The 16481-nt window shown below is 36.7% G+C and overlaps 1 protein-coding gene across 1 annotated transcript in view; it reads right to left on the bottom strand.

Annotated features, from left to right (window-relative positions):
- COL19A1 (collagen type XIX alpha 1 chain) overlaps positions 1 to 16481 on the bottom strand; it is a 193480-nt gene that overhangs the window by 61261 nt on the left and 115738 nt on the right. Inside the window, exons 12-25 of the mRNA XM_053460355.1 lie at positions 16154 to 16207; positions 15753 to 15806; positions 11881 to 11934; positions 10531 to 10620; positions 9877 to 9921; positions 8188 to 8265; positions 8028 to 8063; positions 7814 to 7858; positions 7126 to 7179; positions 6527 to 6568; positions 5698 to 5793; positions 2739 to 2792; positions 2100 to 2153; positions 1360 to 1413 (exon numbers count right to left, since the gene is read on the bottom strand). Coding sequence (XP_053316330.1) covers positions 1360 to 1413; positions 2100 to 2153; positions 2739 to 2792; positions 5698 to 5793; positions 6527 to 6568; positions 7126 to 7179; positions 7814 to 7858; positions 8028 to 8063; positions 8188 to 8265; positions 9877 to 9921; positions 10531 to 10620; positions 11881 to 11934; positions 15753 to 15806; positions 16154 to 16207 — 810 coding nt within the window. The remainder of the gene's footprint in view (positions 1 to 1359; positions 1414 to 2099; positions 2154 to 2738; positions 2793 to 5697; positions 5794 to 6526; positions 6569 to 7125; positions 7180 to 7813; positions 7859 to 8027; positions 8064 to 8187; positions 8266 to 9876; positions 9922 to 10530; positions 10621 to 11880; positions 11935 to 15752; positions 15807 to 16153; positions 16208 to 16481) is intronic.

Below are 16481 nucleotides of genomic sequence, written 5' to 3' on the forward strand. Positions count from 1 at the left end.
CCCTATCCTCAACCTCCTTGAACACCTTTGGGATGAACTGGAACTGAGATTGTGAGCCAGACTTTCTCATCCAACATCAGTGCCTGACCTCACATATACTCTACTGGATGAATGGGCAATAATACCCACATAAACACTACAAAAACTTGTGGAAAACTTTCACAGAAGAGTGGAAGTTCTTGGGGGACCAACTACATATTAATGTCTATGTATTTAGAATGCAATGCCATAAAAGTCCCTGTTGGTCTAATGGTCCGTTGTGCCAATACATTTGTCCATAAAGTGTAACTTAAGAGCTCATGAGGTTGTTGCTTGAGTCATAGAATATGAAGAATTGGAGGCCATCATATACCCTGTAAATGTCCTACATAAAATATCCTATATTCTCTGCGCACAGGCATGCAGCACTTGCAGATAACACATATAACACGCAGAGAAGTAACCTAATCACATATGGTATATAAATCGGATTATCTTGAACTACCTTTTCAAAGAGAATCAGACCAATTGACCTCCACATTGCCATTTCCACACTTCGCTTGTTGACCTGACACTAACAGCTCAAGTGTTCAAAATATTAAAACATCAGTTCTGTGGAAGTTGCAGTGAAAAGCTCTTGTAGCAACTGCTTTAGAATCAATGACTAGCAGAACATGGGCATCATGCCACAGACGTCATTCCCTGATACATTTAATGTGTTGTGATATAGGATTACCTATAGGTCATTGGAAACTCAAATGTGGGAATAAAGTTTTTTCTCTTGAGAATTTCCCCAGGTTGGAAAGTCCTATCTTCTGCCCATTTTCAAGCATGGACAGATTTTCCATCTATAGAAACATAGAAAGTGACGGCAGATAAGAACCATTCGGCCCATCCAGTCTACCCAACTGCTCATCTATCTTTATAAGAGACATAGTCCCCTGAAATAAAAAATGGTACTGCCATCGGTCTTGTATAGTCATACTACTAGTCATATTAATAATAGCAAATCATTTAATGGGGACACTCAGCTGTCATTCAGCTCACATTTAGGTGCACTGTTGTTTTCAATTTAATGCTGGAAAAATTACATACTAAATTATTGAACATTTTGTAGAATTGTATATGGTATGGTATATAGTATGGTATATATGGTATAAGAACTGCAAATAAAAAAATCATCCAATTTGAACCACGTTATACCTCAGTCTTGAGGTACTTTGGTCTCTGCAATTACCCATGTAATTTCTTCTTACCCTCCCTTATATCTTCATAACACATTCAACTTTAATAACATGTTCTGTATACTGTGTAATATGAACTGTGTAAGTTGTTCAATTGAATTCTGTTACAAATCTAAGCTGTGATAGATGAACTTACTGGGGGTCCAGGAGGTCCTGCAGATCCGGGTAACCCTGGCGTACCATGCAAACCCTAAAAATAAATTCACAATTTTAGTATTTTCCCAAGAAATGCATCCGTAACATGCAAAAGAAGGTATCATGCTGAACAAATCAGTTTATATTTATTTGTTTAGAAATTTGTGTGTTGGAGAACATTTATAATACAAATGCTTATATTCAGCATTTTATTATCAGAACGTTTTCTACTCCAGGAATGACAATATCACGAAATATCACGGTGTTTGCGGTTATTTCTAGTACACCAAGAAGCCTTGGAAACCCAAACACAAAGGGACCCCCCAAACCTATGTTACCCCCATATGCTACCTAAACACCTATAGAAATGCTACTCTACAAAACACTACCCACTTTTCATCAAAGATGACATTGTTGTTACAACTGAATATATTACTCGTTTTGCATGACAAATAGTATGTTAAAACAGATTGTAAGCTTGCAAGATCAGATACCTCTCTTCCTTCTGTACCACTATGTCTTTTTTATGTCAATGTAATTGTTCTTTTTTGGTATTGTCAATTTGAATGTTGTTGGTAAGTGGTGTCCTTCCGCTACAGAATATGCTGCCACTCTATCAATCTAATGTAATGTAGCGTAATACAGTACCTCATTTAGAATGTTGTACAGAGAATTTTGCACTTTGGTCAGCATAATATGCCATTTGTTACTTAAAGAAATCAAATTTGTATAGCATCTTACCTGGTCACCTTTCTCTCCAATTAGGCCTGGAAAGCCACGTTCACCTTTTACACCCTATTAAAAAGCATAAATACAAAATCAGACAAAAGAGTAATCTTTGTATTTCATTTCAAGCTCTGCTAACTGCATTGCTTCAAATGAACTGTACAATTCATTTTAGGAGCATGCAGAGTTACTAGTGAATCTGTCATACAGTATTCATACACATAAAATCCATGGACCAAAAATTATGTATTTTTATACACTTTTCTATTTAATCTACTGAGTGCTAGATCTTGTTTGCTACGGAGAATGGTAAACATTTGAAACAGACATTTTAACATTCTGATCATAGCTTTGAGTTAGATAAAGAGGATAATATTAGACTCAGAACATCATGATTCACAAGGTCTAGGATACAGATCTGCATGATAAACATAGCGGATGAATAAGAAATGGAAGCTTTGTAAGGACAGAAACACATATTGTATGAAATGTACCTTAAGCAAGGCACTAACCACCTAAAATCCCATTCATGTTATTATACTGTAAAAAATAGAACAGAAAACAAAAAAGTGAAAGCTTTCTGTCTATGAAGTGACAGCTCTCTTATAGCGCCCAAGCAGGTATTAGGCATATGGTTAGTAGCCATTATCTTACCTTTGGTCCTTCTTTACCAGGTATTCCTGATGGACCTCTTGGGCCAGGGTCACCCTAAGATACACACATTCAAAAATAAACTGATCAGTTTTGATTATCTTACAATTAATATTTTCAGGAATTCCACAATGAAACGTGGAATTAGTATAGGTCACAATGATCGGCTTTCATCAGTTTTTCCATACTTGGTGTCAAATTTTTACTTAATAAAATCATAAATAATAATTTTTCAGTTGAATATCCTGACTGGCTCTATAGTAAGATGTTTTTTCACAGGGAGAAGGTGTTATTCTGTTATTCTTGGTCTCTCCTCTGACAGTAGAAGGCAGCATAGCTGGCAGACATGTGCAAATGCTCGAAAACAATTCAGACGTGCAAATGGTTCAGAAACAAAAAATTCTGTTCGTCTTTTGGCCCATTAGTTTTCTGGCAACAAAAAATGTTACCTGCCCATTCGGTTTGGACAAAAATCGGGGAGCATTTTTAATTTGGAAACAAAATTCATTGTCCGGTGCCTCATTCACTCACACTCTCACAGATTCTGCAGTGCCAAACTTCATTGTGTTTACAGTTTACAGCAGGAGTGAAGTGTGATGGCATGATATAAAAAATGCTGGGTAGGTGCATGGTAGAGCTCTACTAATTTACAAATTTGGCATTGTTGAGACCAGTTCTTTTTCATTTTGAATCTTGGCAACCCTAATATTGACTCATATTGTAAAGTACGGCATAGAGCATTCTCCGTGGCTGGTGGCATTAAAAGGCATGTGCTAATGCGGACCTAAACAGCTTTCTTTGGAGCAATCCTGGGAAATACAGACTTCCAAGATCTTTAAACATATCTACCTAGCTCTTCTACAAACATACACACATATATACTTGAATGATTGATACGCTATCTGATGTGTAAATAAGATTAGTATGTTAGAACCATTCTCTATTAGGATTCATAAAGGGTACATTTATAATGAATGCATACTACTCAGTTGGTATCAAAATATATTTGTGCAATTAATACTCCAATACATATTGCTTAGTGATGTTGAAAATTACATCAAAACTGATTTACTACATGACCTAATGTATCCCCTCCTACCCAAATAAATAGCTTATACCTACCCAAAAAGCATTGCTCTGTTAATTTATCTAGCAGCCATTGTACACATTAAAATGAAAAGGAGTTGAATCAGTTGATTGCAAAATTGCTCAGTTATAAAATATGCCTTATTGAGAAAGTTCAATACATTTCAGCGGCTGGCATTTTTTAGTTGTTATGCAGAGTTTGTCACAGGATTAATTGATTTTTTTTCACCCTAGCAACTGATTTAAAAATGCCAGATGAATGGTAGAATATAATAATACATTCCACACTTGTTCAAACTGTGGAACAAAAAGTATTGTTCTCCTAAGCATTTCTTACCATTTTTGCACTGGTATCATTGATATCTGTAAATGTACTTACAAAACACTTCTGTAATATTATGTGAACAGATATGGGATACATACAGTACATATATATATATACAGGGGCAGATCAGGATTAAAATTGGCCTAGTACTTAAAGGTCATTGGTTGATAAAATGTGAAATTGCCTGCTTGGTAGGTTGACCACATGTCCAGGATTGCCCGGGACAATCCCGCAATGGGACTTTATTGTCACGGAATGAGAGCTCCCGAATGGCACTGAAAATTGAAAATTATTAAACTCAATTCGTTTTCAGACAGAGGTACAGTTTGTGAGCGGCACTGGCGTGGCAGCCACAAAACAAGCAAGATTACAGGTTGTGTGAAGGGACCAATAAAGGCTCAGCCAGGTAAGCTGGCAAACTGGGATGGGGGCAAGGATGGCACTGGGAAGCTGTTAGGGAACAAGGTTGGCACCTGGAAGCTGTTAAGGGAAAAAGTTGGCACTAGGAAGCTGTGTTTTGGTACAAAGTTGGCACTGGGAAGCTGTTGGGGGACAATGTTGGCATTGGGAAGCTGTTGGAGATAAGGTTGGCACTGAGAAACTCTTTGGGGAGGCACTGTCAGGCACCAGATTGCCCGTCTGGACCTTTAGAGATAACTTCAATCAAATTCACTTTGTAGGCTGAATTCTCGATAGATCAGGCATCAAAGCATTTGATCATCAGAACACAGTTATTTAATAACTTTGTCTCCCTAGGCTAGACACACTGTGGATCTCATAACATCTTTTCTGTGCAAACTGTACATTAGCTGTGCCATAAATCCAGGAGACAAAAACTCTGCATAAGACATTATCTGCTTTCTTATTTATGACAGTAAACACCAAGTCATAACAATACCTAACCACTAAGCAAAATTTCTCCCAAAAATGGTATTTCTTGCAAACCAAATATTTCACACAAGCAAATATTTGAAAATAAATGTGTGTTAATATGTCACCTAAAGCTGAGAATCGTGGTTCTCAATGTTTAAATGCTCTAAAAAATCATTGAGATTGACCAGCACCAACTAATACATTTTTCTTCTTCCTATAAAAATGATAACAAAATTGCATCTTTGCAAATCATATCTTAAACGAGGAGGCATTGTTGAAATCATTAAATGTGAAGGGTTTGGGAATAATGGTATTGTAATTTAGCAATGGTGGTCAGTGTCTGTCAGCTGGAGCAAAGGCCAGTAAGATGTTTTCATGTATAAGATGGGTATTGAGAAACATTGAGAAATATGAGAGGGATGATTCTTTTTTAGCAAAGAAGAATATACAGGTATATAAAGATAAATAAGGGCATAATTAATTATCGCTTGTTGATCCATCAGATTAACATTTTGGAGTCAGGGAGGATTTTCTTTTTTAAGCACAATTGTGAATCACTCCAATGTGGTTTTTTTTTCATCTTCTTCAATAAGATTGAACTTGATGGATTTCTGAATCTGATCTAGATTACATTAATGACCACTTTTCTAGAATCATGCGCCCTACTGATAACCTTACCTTCACACCATCAAGACCAGGATCTCCAGTGACACCTTTCTCTCCTTTGATTCCTGTACTGCCAGGCCCACCAACGTTGCATTGACTGCATACATTCTACAGGAAAAAGATAAGAGAAGGTTGATTAGAAAAGCACATTTAAGAAAAGCATTTGAAAACACTATGGCTGTCGCTTACAACTAAATCAATTTGTTTATATTGTTTTAATTTTCCCAATGCTGCGGTAACAAGCTCAACATCACTTCTCATTTTGCTCCATCTCATTTCCATATCTTCTCTCACTATACATTTTCTCTGTTCTGTCATCATTTATGACATTTGCATCATAGCTGCGATGCTGAAAGTTATAATTTTTGTTAAAGTGCACCTGTCATTGACAAATTACTAGGTGTCCTTTTATAGGTATAAACGTTGAACAGTGCATTGTGCTACCCAATTTAATAGGACATCTTTTAGAAAAAAAGCTATTTCAATGATTAACACCCCCCACCCATCAATTCCGGCATAGAGAGAAAAACTCCCACAATCCTTTGTACCATACTACAGAAGGGTTGGCGAGCACGGATCTGAGATAGAACAGAAGGCTGTCTGGGTGAGGGCACATGCACAGAGCTCCCAGGTCAGCTCTGGCAACTGTTAGGTAAGCATATCTTTTTAAAATATATTACTTAGTGAATTTAATATGTATATGTATATATATATATATATATATATATATATATATATATATATATATATATATATATATACAAATTGGCAGAGATTAGTATTCTATATCAAAATGGTTATGACTGCTCAATCTTTATGTATGCTAATGACACATAGTTACCTTAAGTATTGCTCCAATATCACCCAAAAGTGGAAGGGCGATCTAAAATGATAACAATAAAATAATATTAATGAACAAAATGTTATTATTACTGTATTAGCACATTTATTTGGTAATTAAATGAAACAGTACATTTTGTGTATATCCTAAAAATGTATTAATGTAAGAATTATGTAACAGAACAAATGTATAATCTGATTCCAGGAAAGTCACAGCTTATATGCTTATCAAATAACACACTTTTTTATTTGCTGCTTGAATCAAAACTGTTAAGGAGGTAACTGCTGTGTGGCAAAATTCTAACAGAAAAAGGAACGTTTCTTCAGCCAACTACATAAACTGTCGACAGTGGGCATTATAAAAATATACACCCAAATGTGGTGAGTTAGATAAACTCAAGACCGCTGTGGGGCGACACTTAGTGCAACAAAACTCCAAGTAAATATGACCATGTGCCCTCAAAGCTTTTACATTATTATCACTCTGAACCCAAGACATGTAACTCATTCACAAAGGACTTAACTTTGTAAATGGTCTAACTTGCATCTGTTAATGATATCACTCCAGTGTATATTAGCAATCTACATATGTACACATACTGGGTCACCTGGGAGACCTGGTGGTCCGGGCCTTCCATCTCTGCCTGGAATACCCTGCAAGCATAAACACAACACTCTGATACATTGTCATGTTAGTAGCTTTAGATTCAGAAAAAACTTTTTAAAAGAAAAGGTTTGCATATGTGTGCAGTGGCAGTCGTTTGCAATGGAGTTGTGGTTTCCATTTCCCGAGTTCACTATAGGTGTCTCTTGTAAGAAGCTGAGCTGGTCATGCATAAGGATGTCGGGAGGCCAGCTAGGTTTCTCCAATGTAGTGATACAAAAACTATGACTTTCAGGGATCACTAAGAAGGTTTTTTCTTAGTAAAATGAGGCTATTTAGCTGACGGGCAGCATTGCCTTATCTCCTCCAGGGGAAGTCTCACAAGTTCAAGGGAACACTCAAGCCTTCTGTTAAAGATACATGCTTCACGTTTACACTTAAATGCTGGTAGTCTGTCTGGGGAGGAGAGAATTCTGCTAATCGTTCTGTGACAACATGCAGGGATCAGTGGGTTTGACAACACAGGTGCCCCACCCTACTGTAAACAACCTCCCAAATAAGAAAATATAAAAAACACACACCAACACACATTGATTAATGTATACTAAACTATTATTTTCTTCTATTTATGATTTATGATCTATTTATGATGAACTTAAGTTAGGCATTATATAATGTACTCACATCTGCTCCGGGAAGACCCGGCACTCCTGGAAGTCCACGTGGACCCTAATCAAAATTACAGTTTTTAAATACTTAATTGATTAAGCAATGCAACAATGGCAAATGGAATACGGTCTCCTTACTTTAAGACATAATTGTGAACATTTTACAATGTGACTATCTAAAGTGACAAATTAAGAAGTGACAAAATTGTTAAACTAGGCTTAATATTTACCTGGATACCTGGTTCTCCAGATGGACCACGAGGACCCTATGAATATTAAGACATGACGACCATAGTTAACTACCATACACTGTCACTTTCTATAAAGAGCTATACATTGCATCATGATTTAGTAAAGTTGATGAAGTATTTATATATGATATAGTCTTACCTGAGGCCCTTCTGTGTCAATACCTGGAGGTCCAACCTCTCCAGGTGGTCCTTGAACACCAGGCAATCCTCTTTCTCCCTATTAAATGGCTACCGTTAGTCACTTTTTATCTTCATACTGATATGACAGTATATATTATGATGTCTTGTCATGCCAATGTATCTTTGTATGATTATTGTTTCCATAATGATGATATACAAAAATAAAGTGAATATCGGCGCTTCTAATAAATATTTTGATATATAAAGTGAGTATAAATAGCTGCCAGCACTTGACACTTAACCCCTACGTGACAATAAAACAAGCAAAAGATAAAGTGCAGCGCTCAGTTTGTAATAATTCTATATTAATAGTGTTATGCAATACTTGAACATGTCCGTCCTTACAAAATAACACCCATCGTGCATAAAAAAAAACAAAAAAAAACAAAAAAGACTTATGGACACTTTAATATGAGTGCTAAATATGGACAAACTTTTATACATAATGCATTCTAATAATATTGGATTTAAACATCAGCTGCACTTAAAGGGATTCCACCTGGCAGATCTAATGCAGCAGAGCATATAAGGATAATGAAGAGGAGGGACTGGTATGCATCTGAGGAAGCCTGATTGGGTGAAACGCGTTATGCAAATTGGCGACACGCCCACCTGGAAGTAGCACAAACTACACAGGCAAAGCATGGAACTTTGTTTGCTTGTTGCAAGCATATAATTTTTTAGATTTTACTACTAATAAATTGCTGTTTTTACTTTCAAATCCTCCTCTTCATTTTGACCTCCTGTATATCTTGAGCTGATACTCATTGAGGAACAACAACATTGAGTGGAACACCACAAGCTGCTGTTTTCCAGAAACTATTGGATCCTATGATATTCCTACACAGACGCCCTATAGTTTGAGCAAACTTGGTTGCTCAAAAGATTGTGAGTACCAATCTTATAGGAAGGTTAATATCTTTTGTATAAACAATATTATACTATTATCTATATGTTTCTTTTATTTTTCATGTGAACCTGCTGAGAGTCTCATAGAAGACATCACATGTGATTTGAATCTAAGTATACCTGGTTTTTTTTTTTTTTTTTTTTATGCACGATGGGTGTTATTTTGTAAGGACGGACATGTTCAAGTATTGCATAACACTATTAATATAGAATTATTACAAACTGAGCGCTGCACTTTATCTTTTGCCCATAATGATGATAGCCTACCAGTATGCTTCTAAAACCTCTGAGACAGAGGTAGGCCTATTTCAAACAGATTAAAGTAGGAAATATACTGTATTTGACATACTTCATCATACAGTCATGATAATATCCTGAAGCAACGAGATCAAGCCAAACATGTGTTGGTATATATAACATTTCTATTCTTTTTTCACATAAACCCATGATTTATAGAGCAATAGAGGCTATCACACAGAACTTTAAACATGTGGCTTAGAAGCACTTTGGTTTTGTATAATAATTAACATTACATTTCACAGGACTGTATATAATTTCATGCTACCGTCTGACATTTAGCAAGGTCAGGAATATGATTGTGATGACCCCCAAAAAATATACTTATATGCTTATAAATGTATTAGGTCCCTGAATATTCTAAAAGATTTAAAGCTCACCTTAGCAGTTATATATTTATAAAAAGTTATATAAAGTATCTGTTAATAAAATAATGACTTACCTTAGGACCTCTGGGGCCTGTTGTTCCAGTTATACCACTAGGCCCCTAAAATAAATTATAATTATAATGTTCTTGAGATAGCTCAGAAAGTACAAAAGTTGTTCATTATAAAAAACCATCACATTTGTTCAGACCAAAACTAATTCAAGTATAATTCTAATAAAATTGCAAAAATTGAATATTGCATCCAAAATTAAAATGTTATCGACAAGATACCACCATGAACTAGATGCCACTCATCCATCTCACTTTTGTTAAACCATGTTTTCTGACCTCTCACCCCATTTATACCAATAATCTATATTATTTATGGTTAGTCATAAATAATTTAAAAAAATAATTAATGTGCAGTCAGCAATACGAAGAGAGATGGATTAGGAGGAAAAACGTTCTGTTTTGTTTTGTGCTCATTTTAGATAACACAAAATTAAAATATTACTCGCCCGCCTAATACAGCAATAGAGAAAAGCTCTGAAACAATTATGGTTCCGGAACTCTTTCTGTCCCCATCTGCATTATGGGTATAGTGACATTAAAGGAAATGTCAGCAACAAGTAGAAAATGGCCTTTCAGGCATGTCAAGAAAGCAGTGCATGAATCTCAGAAATAAGAATTGTTGGAAACAAATTGTATATCAAGACTAGATAATCTTACTGGTGCCCCAGGTAAACCAATTCCAGGTGGTCCTGTCTCTCCTTTTGGACCTGGAGGCCCAGGGATTCCGTCAATGCCCCCAGACTCCCCCTATGGAATAATAATAAAAAAAAAACACTCTAGATCAACCTATTGCAAATTCTGTTTTTAGGTCAGGAAAATGCAAATAATTTAATTGCGAACTAGGTTCCCCCCAGCCATTTTCTGTCACATAATAAAATTAACAATAATCTTGCTGAGTTAACAGTTCTTTATAGAATAAATTATGTGTAACAAAATGGTGGTCTACCATGAAGCATAAAAAAACAAATAGTCCAAATACGTCTAAAATATACAAAACAAAACACAAAAGTATCAATAACACTAAACTGATGATTGTAAATTGAGATCACTATATACTGTAGGTTAAAATGCTTTAAACTCATTGTGTGAAATGAGTAGCATAACAAAAATTGCTCAAGTGATGTAATTTTGCATGTCCATTTGAACTTCCTGTGACATAAAAGAGTAGACCCCTCTTCTGCTTCTTTACCAGTGTGCCTTAACGTGTGTTAATTGTCAAATATCAGTTTTAATGTTAGTATTTTTTGCCTTCCCTTTTTAAGCAACACATTCAACTGGTGCTCTATATCATATAATATAGTAATACATGGAATATAGTAATAACCGAAGGGCAATACTTAAAGGAGTATGGGATCATGTAACTATCCTATTATCATTTGGATATTTGCAATCCCTATAGTATTAATCTGTCCTTCATATATCATCCATGTTTAAAGGATGCATGTCCAAAAGTAATATTTAATGACCTTGATGAGAGTCTAAGTATGAAACTATTTAGATGTTTCTAAGCAGTGTTCATGTTTCCCAAGTCCAGTCTGGAAGGTTTAAGAAGTTTTCAAACACAATTCAAAATAAATATTTTTTTAGAAAGTTACATGTCACTATACTCTGTCACTGTCTATCAACTATTAATTTTGGTAAGTTCATAAACTAATGAACTACCAATGACACATGAAAATTGTAGTTAGGAGCACATTGTGTTCCAAGCAGGTATATATTTGTACTCGTATTATGTAAATCACACCCTGCTGTTTTCTGCTTTGATAATATTTTTCTTTCTTTATATGATTCCCTTCTGGAGGTTATGATTTTGCACCATTTCATATATCTAATGGTGCATTTTAATCAAGATTGTCTTGGCAAGAAACAGTTGAGAAATGTATGTGAAATACAAATGTATTTTTTTACAAGTGAAACAGAAAATGCAAATAAGAATGCTGAAATGTATTCAAGTGGACATTGTTAGGCTTAAAAGAAAGAAAACAAAGAAAATCTAGAAATATGTACCTTTTCTCCTTTAATGCCTTGTTTGCCAGGAATACCATGTTCTCCAGGTAATCCCTGTTTCCAAAAAATGTTTTAGTAGTTAATATGCATACAATTATTTGATATTATGGTTGTTGTTGGTAAACATTGTTTTAATTATGTAAGCACAACCACAACAAACACTGATTTATTCTGTTGTAAGAGATTTTTACTACTCTGTATGTTTACCTACAAGCCATATTTGTGGATCACTGTAAATTTCAATTTTCCATACTAAGGTTTTAAGACTAGTCTATAATTTTTTTTACCTTCTAATTAAAACTATGGTCTCTCCCTTTCTCTCTCTTTTCTCTCTCTCTTTCTCTCCTCTCTCTCTCTCTCTCTCTCTCTCTCTCCTGGCCTGGAGGCAAGTAAAACCACGTGGCCCCATAGGCCCCTTACCTCCGCAACATATGCACTGCCACACATACATACACTTACACAAACTTATACACTCACGCTAAAAAACATACACATACTTAAACTAACATACACTTACTCATGCTCACTAAACCACATTTACACGTTCATTCTGACAGACTTACACATTCTTGTTAACAAACACATACATATCCATGCTAATACACATCCATGCTAGCAAACGAACGCTTACACATTCATGTTAACACACACTTATACATACGTTCTCATTTTAACATACATAAATACATACATTCATATGCACTCCATTACAGTCACACACACTCACCCTCCCCTCTTGTACCCCCCCTTACCTCCCTGCCAGCATTCTCTCTCCCCGAGATTGTTCACAAAGGGCCAGTCTGGGCTTTCGCTCCCCTACCCCGGGACAGCCCACCCCTTTACACTGTGCATGAATTCAAGTGGGCTTTACAGTACATCTCCAATTCACGTATGCAAATGCTACCCATGTTCAGTTGTTAATCACAAATGTGTAATTATTCAGGTTGGTTTTACCTCTTTCCAGCAAAATGCAAAAAAAGGTGTATAGCTTGAACACCTTAAACTTGGCAAGCATTTGTCTTTGCAAATTATATATCTTAGTAAAGTCCAGGGACCAAATCATTGCTAAACATTATGTTTATTGGATAAAATAAAATGTTATTAGCAAGAGTGTTCTTGGATTTGGTTTCTGATACATAAATGGATTTGTTTTCTGCTAATTACGTGTATTATTTTACCAGACTGCTGTATTAACGTAAACATATACATATAAGCAACTCTTGTGTTGCCTCAGCCAGAGAACAAGAGTGACAACAACGACCTACACAAATTCCCTTTCAATATACTAAACAAAATGGCTAACAGAGCAGAGGTATCATTACAAAGCAGAAATATCCTAAAAGAATACATGGCTGTCATTAACCAGACATTCCACTCCAAATCTGGTGTTGGAGGATCAAGGGGTATCATTTTTCTGAAAAATCAGGAAGCTGGAGAAAACTGCAGACACTTGATACCTCACAGAAACCATAAACAACTAACTCCATAGAATGATGTTGGGTGGGAAAAGCTATTAAAATGTAGCCACAAAGTCTTTATTTGTGTATATAGCCTGTTCATTTCCACTGAAAGCCAGATTGTGACCTCGAGAAATTATACTACTGCTGCTTTCAACATATGGTAGACACAGCATGGATGGAGTAAAACTTCACTAAACCAACTACAGACACAAAACAAGCACTGACATCATTTCAGTGTTAATCGGAGGTTACCACAAAAGAAATCCAGGCCAAGTCCTTAGGTAGTTGCAATGGAGTAAAACCAACAAATTGAATGTGTGACATTAGCAAGTGTGAAGCCTAAGAGTCAAGAATGGGTTAAGTAGACAACCAATGCAGAGGTCAACATCAACAGTAAATAGATCTGGCTTTGACGCATGGAATGGATTGCAGTTTTGAATACATACATGAACAGAGATAAGCAAGACTACAAAAGTACCTGAAGGGGAACTTGTAATACTTGGGAAAGCAAATGATTGTTATAATGTTTCTGAAATGCTACAGTATATTCATATAGTTGGGTTAGTTGGGAAATGTTGGAAGCTGCTTGCATAGTCTGTCATCAAGTGCTGCCTATTACTTATTGTGTTTGCTCCACCATCATTCCATTCCCATCACAATTTTTCTCCAAATACCATGTTCCTCCTCTCTCTTTCCTCTGTTGTTAGCAAAACAGTTATCTCTCTCCAGCCACCAGCAGCTCCACACTATGTCTGTATTGCACCATCATTACTTTCTTCTCCCATTCTCTCATCCCAAGCACTTTTCAACTTCACCTCCTCCCTTTCACCCACCTCTCCTCACTGCCAGCATTCTCTCTGATCTCACACAACATATTAGCTTCCCTACTCATGATGATGGTCACACCTTGGACCTTATTTTTCTAGCATGTGCTCTCTCAATAACTTCTCTAATTCTCCTTCCCCCCTCTCTGACCACCACTTACTTTCCTGCTCTCTGACCTTGCCTCCTACTCACTCCCCTGCACCCTATCCTTGCCTAACCAGAGACCTCAGCTCTATTAACCTTCAGAAGTTCGCAACCAATTTACTCCCTCTCCTCTCTCCTATCACTAACATGTCTTGCCCTAACAACGCTACCTTTCTCTATAACTCCACTCTCACATCTGCTCTTGAGGATGTAGCCCCAGTTACTACTCGCTCCTCACGACGCTCAAATTTCCAACCCTGGTACACGACTGTAACCGACACCTATGACGTTGTTCCCACACTGCTGAGCGTAGTTGGCGAAAGTCTCATTCCATGGCTGACTTTCTGCACTACAAATTTATGCTACGTTCCTACTACTCTGCTCTCAACCTTGCTAAAGAAACCTACTTCACCTCCCTCATCTCCTGCCTGTCTCATAACCCTAAACGACTCTTTAGTACTTTCAATTCCCTTCTTCAACCTATCGCTACTTCCCCTTCCACTAACCTTAATCCCTCTGACTTTGCCACATACTTCAATACTAAAATCGATACTATCAGATATGGCATATCTGTGCAGTCACCACCCTGCCCTCACCCTCCGACTATGCGCCCTCCTACCCACTGACCTCTTCTCCCTAAATTACATTACATCTGCTGTCACTGAGGAGGAGGTACGTTCTCTTCTTCTGTCCAACCACATGACCCCTTGACCTGATCCCTTCCCATCTCACCCAGTCTCTTTCATCTACTCTTGTTCCTACCCTAGCTCCCATCTTCAACGTCTACCTCACTACTGGATCTGTCCCATCTGCCTTCAATCATGCTACCATTACCCCTTTAAAAAGCCCTCCCTTGACTGATCTGTCCAATTACCGTCTCATCTCCCTACTTTCTCTCATCTCTAAGCTTCTTAACAGAATTGTTCATACCCAATTAACCAAGTTTCTTGACTCCAACTCCCTACTTGACCCTCTTGAATCTGGTTTTTGCCCTCGACACTCTACTGAGACCGCCCTTACTAAAGTTAAAAATGACCTCCTAACTGCCAAATCCAAGGGCCTTAGAGGCACATATTAAAAGTTTAGGATGTCTGCAGGTATTACTGTTTTGAGAACTTTTTAAGATCATTGTGGTGACATTTTTTTAAAACTGACGTGCTGTTATTTTTATTACTATTACGCATAGCTAAATTAGACTTTAGCTCTAATTGCTGCTCTAACCTCCTCTGTCAAAAGATACCTTATTTTAAAGCTCCTAATGACGATCTGTTTTATTATGACTAAGTAAGTGGGCCGGTAATGCTTCCCTGACGTTTGTAATTGCTATAAATAGACACTGCTTTTATCAACAAGCAACAAGAGAAAAAAAGAGAAAAAGAAAAAGATCACAAACACCTAAACGATCACAATTACCTGTGATCCATCACATATAACTACACATACCACTTTCCCTGGTGCTCCTTGTGGTCCAATAGGTCCTGGTTCTCCTTTTGTACCCTAAATTATAATCACAAAAATAAACTTACAATTATTTTATTAAAATTGCTACAATTGAGCCAAGTTTTTTTTTTCTAATAAAAAAAGCCTATGTCATAGGGTTGATGCTACCCTGCCAAAAAGACTCTTATTTATTTATGTGTTAATCTTGAAAAATAGCATGCAAAAAAACAGACTCCTAACAAACAATTGCGTGTACGGCCTTTAATACCGACATCTTATGGTAAGAGTCTATGAACGAGTTATTGGATTTTCTGCAGAAGTAATTACGTGGCTTCTGTGATCCCTGGATTTCAGTAATTACCTTACTGTGAAAGAAAACAACACAGTGGCAAATGAAACGATACCTGTGGGCCCGGTTCTCCAGCAAATCCTGGTAATCCTGGATCTCCATGTTCACCCTTAGAAGGAATTCAGAGAAAAACTATCATTATTTTGCTCTTATAAATTTTAAACAGAGCTACAAGCTATGCCGTTTTCTTTTATTTTCTTATTTGGTAGCTAGCTTGCAAAAATATCTGTTTATATTTTTCCGATTGTTGTTGGCAAGTCCCTTCTCACGCACTCCTGAGGATAAAAATAAGCATCTAGCGGCATTGGGCCTCTTCGCTGCCACTGCCAATGAGAGTCTTTTATGAGAAACCAATGTGAAGTGCACAGACACTATAGATGTAT

This window comes from Spea bombifrons, chromosome 3, assembly GCF_027358695.1.
Source record: "Spea bombifrons isolate aSpeBom1 chromosome 3, aSpeBom1.2.pri, whole genome shotgun sequence".
In the NCBI taxonomy this organism is placed as follows: domain Eukaryota; kingdom Metazoa; phylum Chordata; class Amphibia; order Anura; family Pelobatidae; genus Spea; species Spea bombifrons.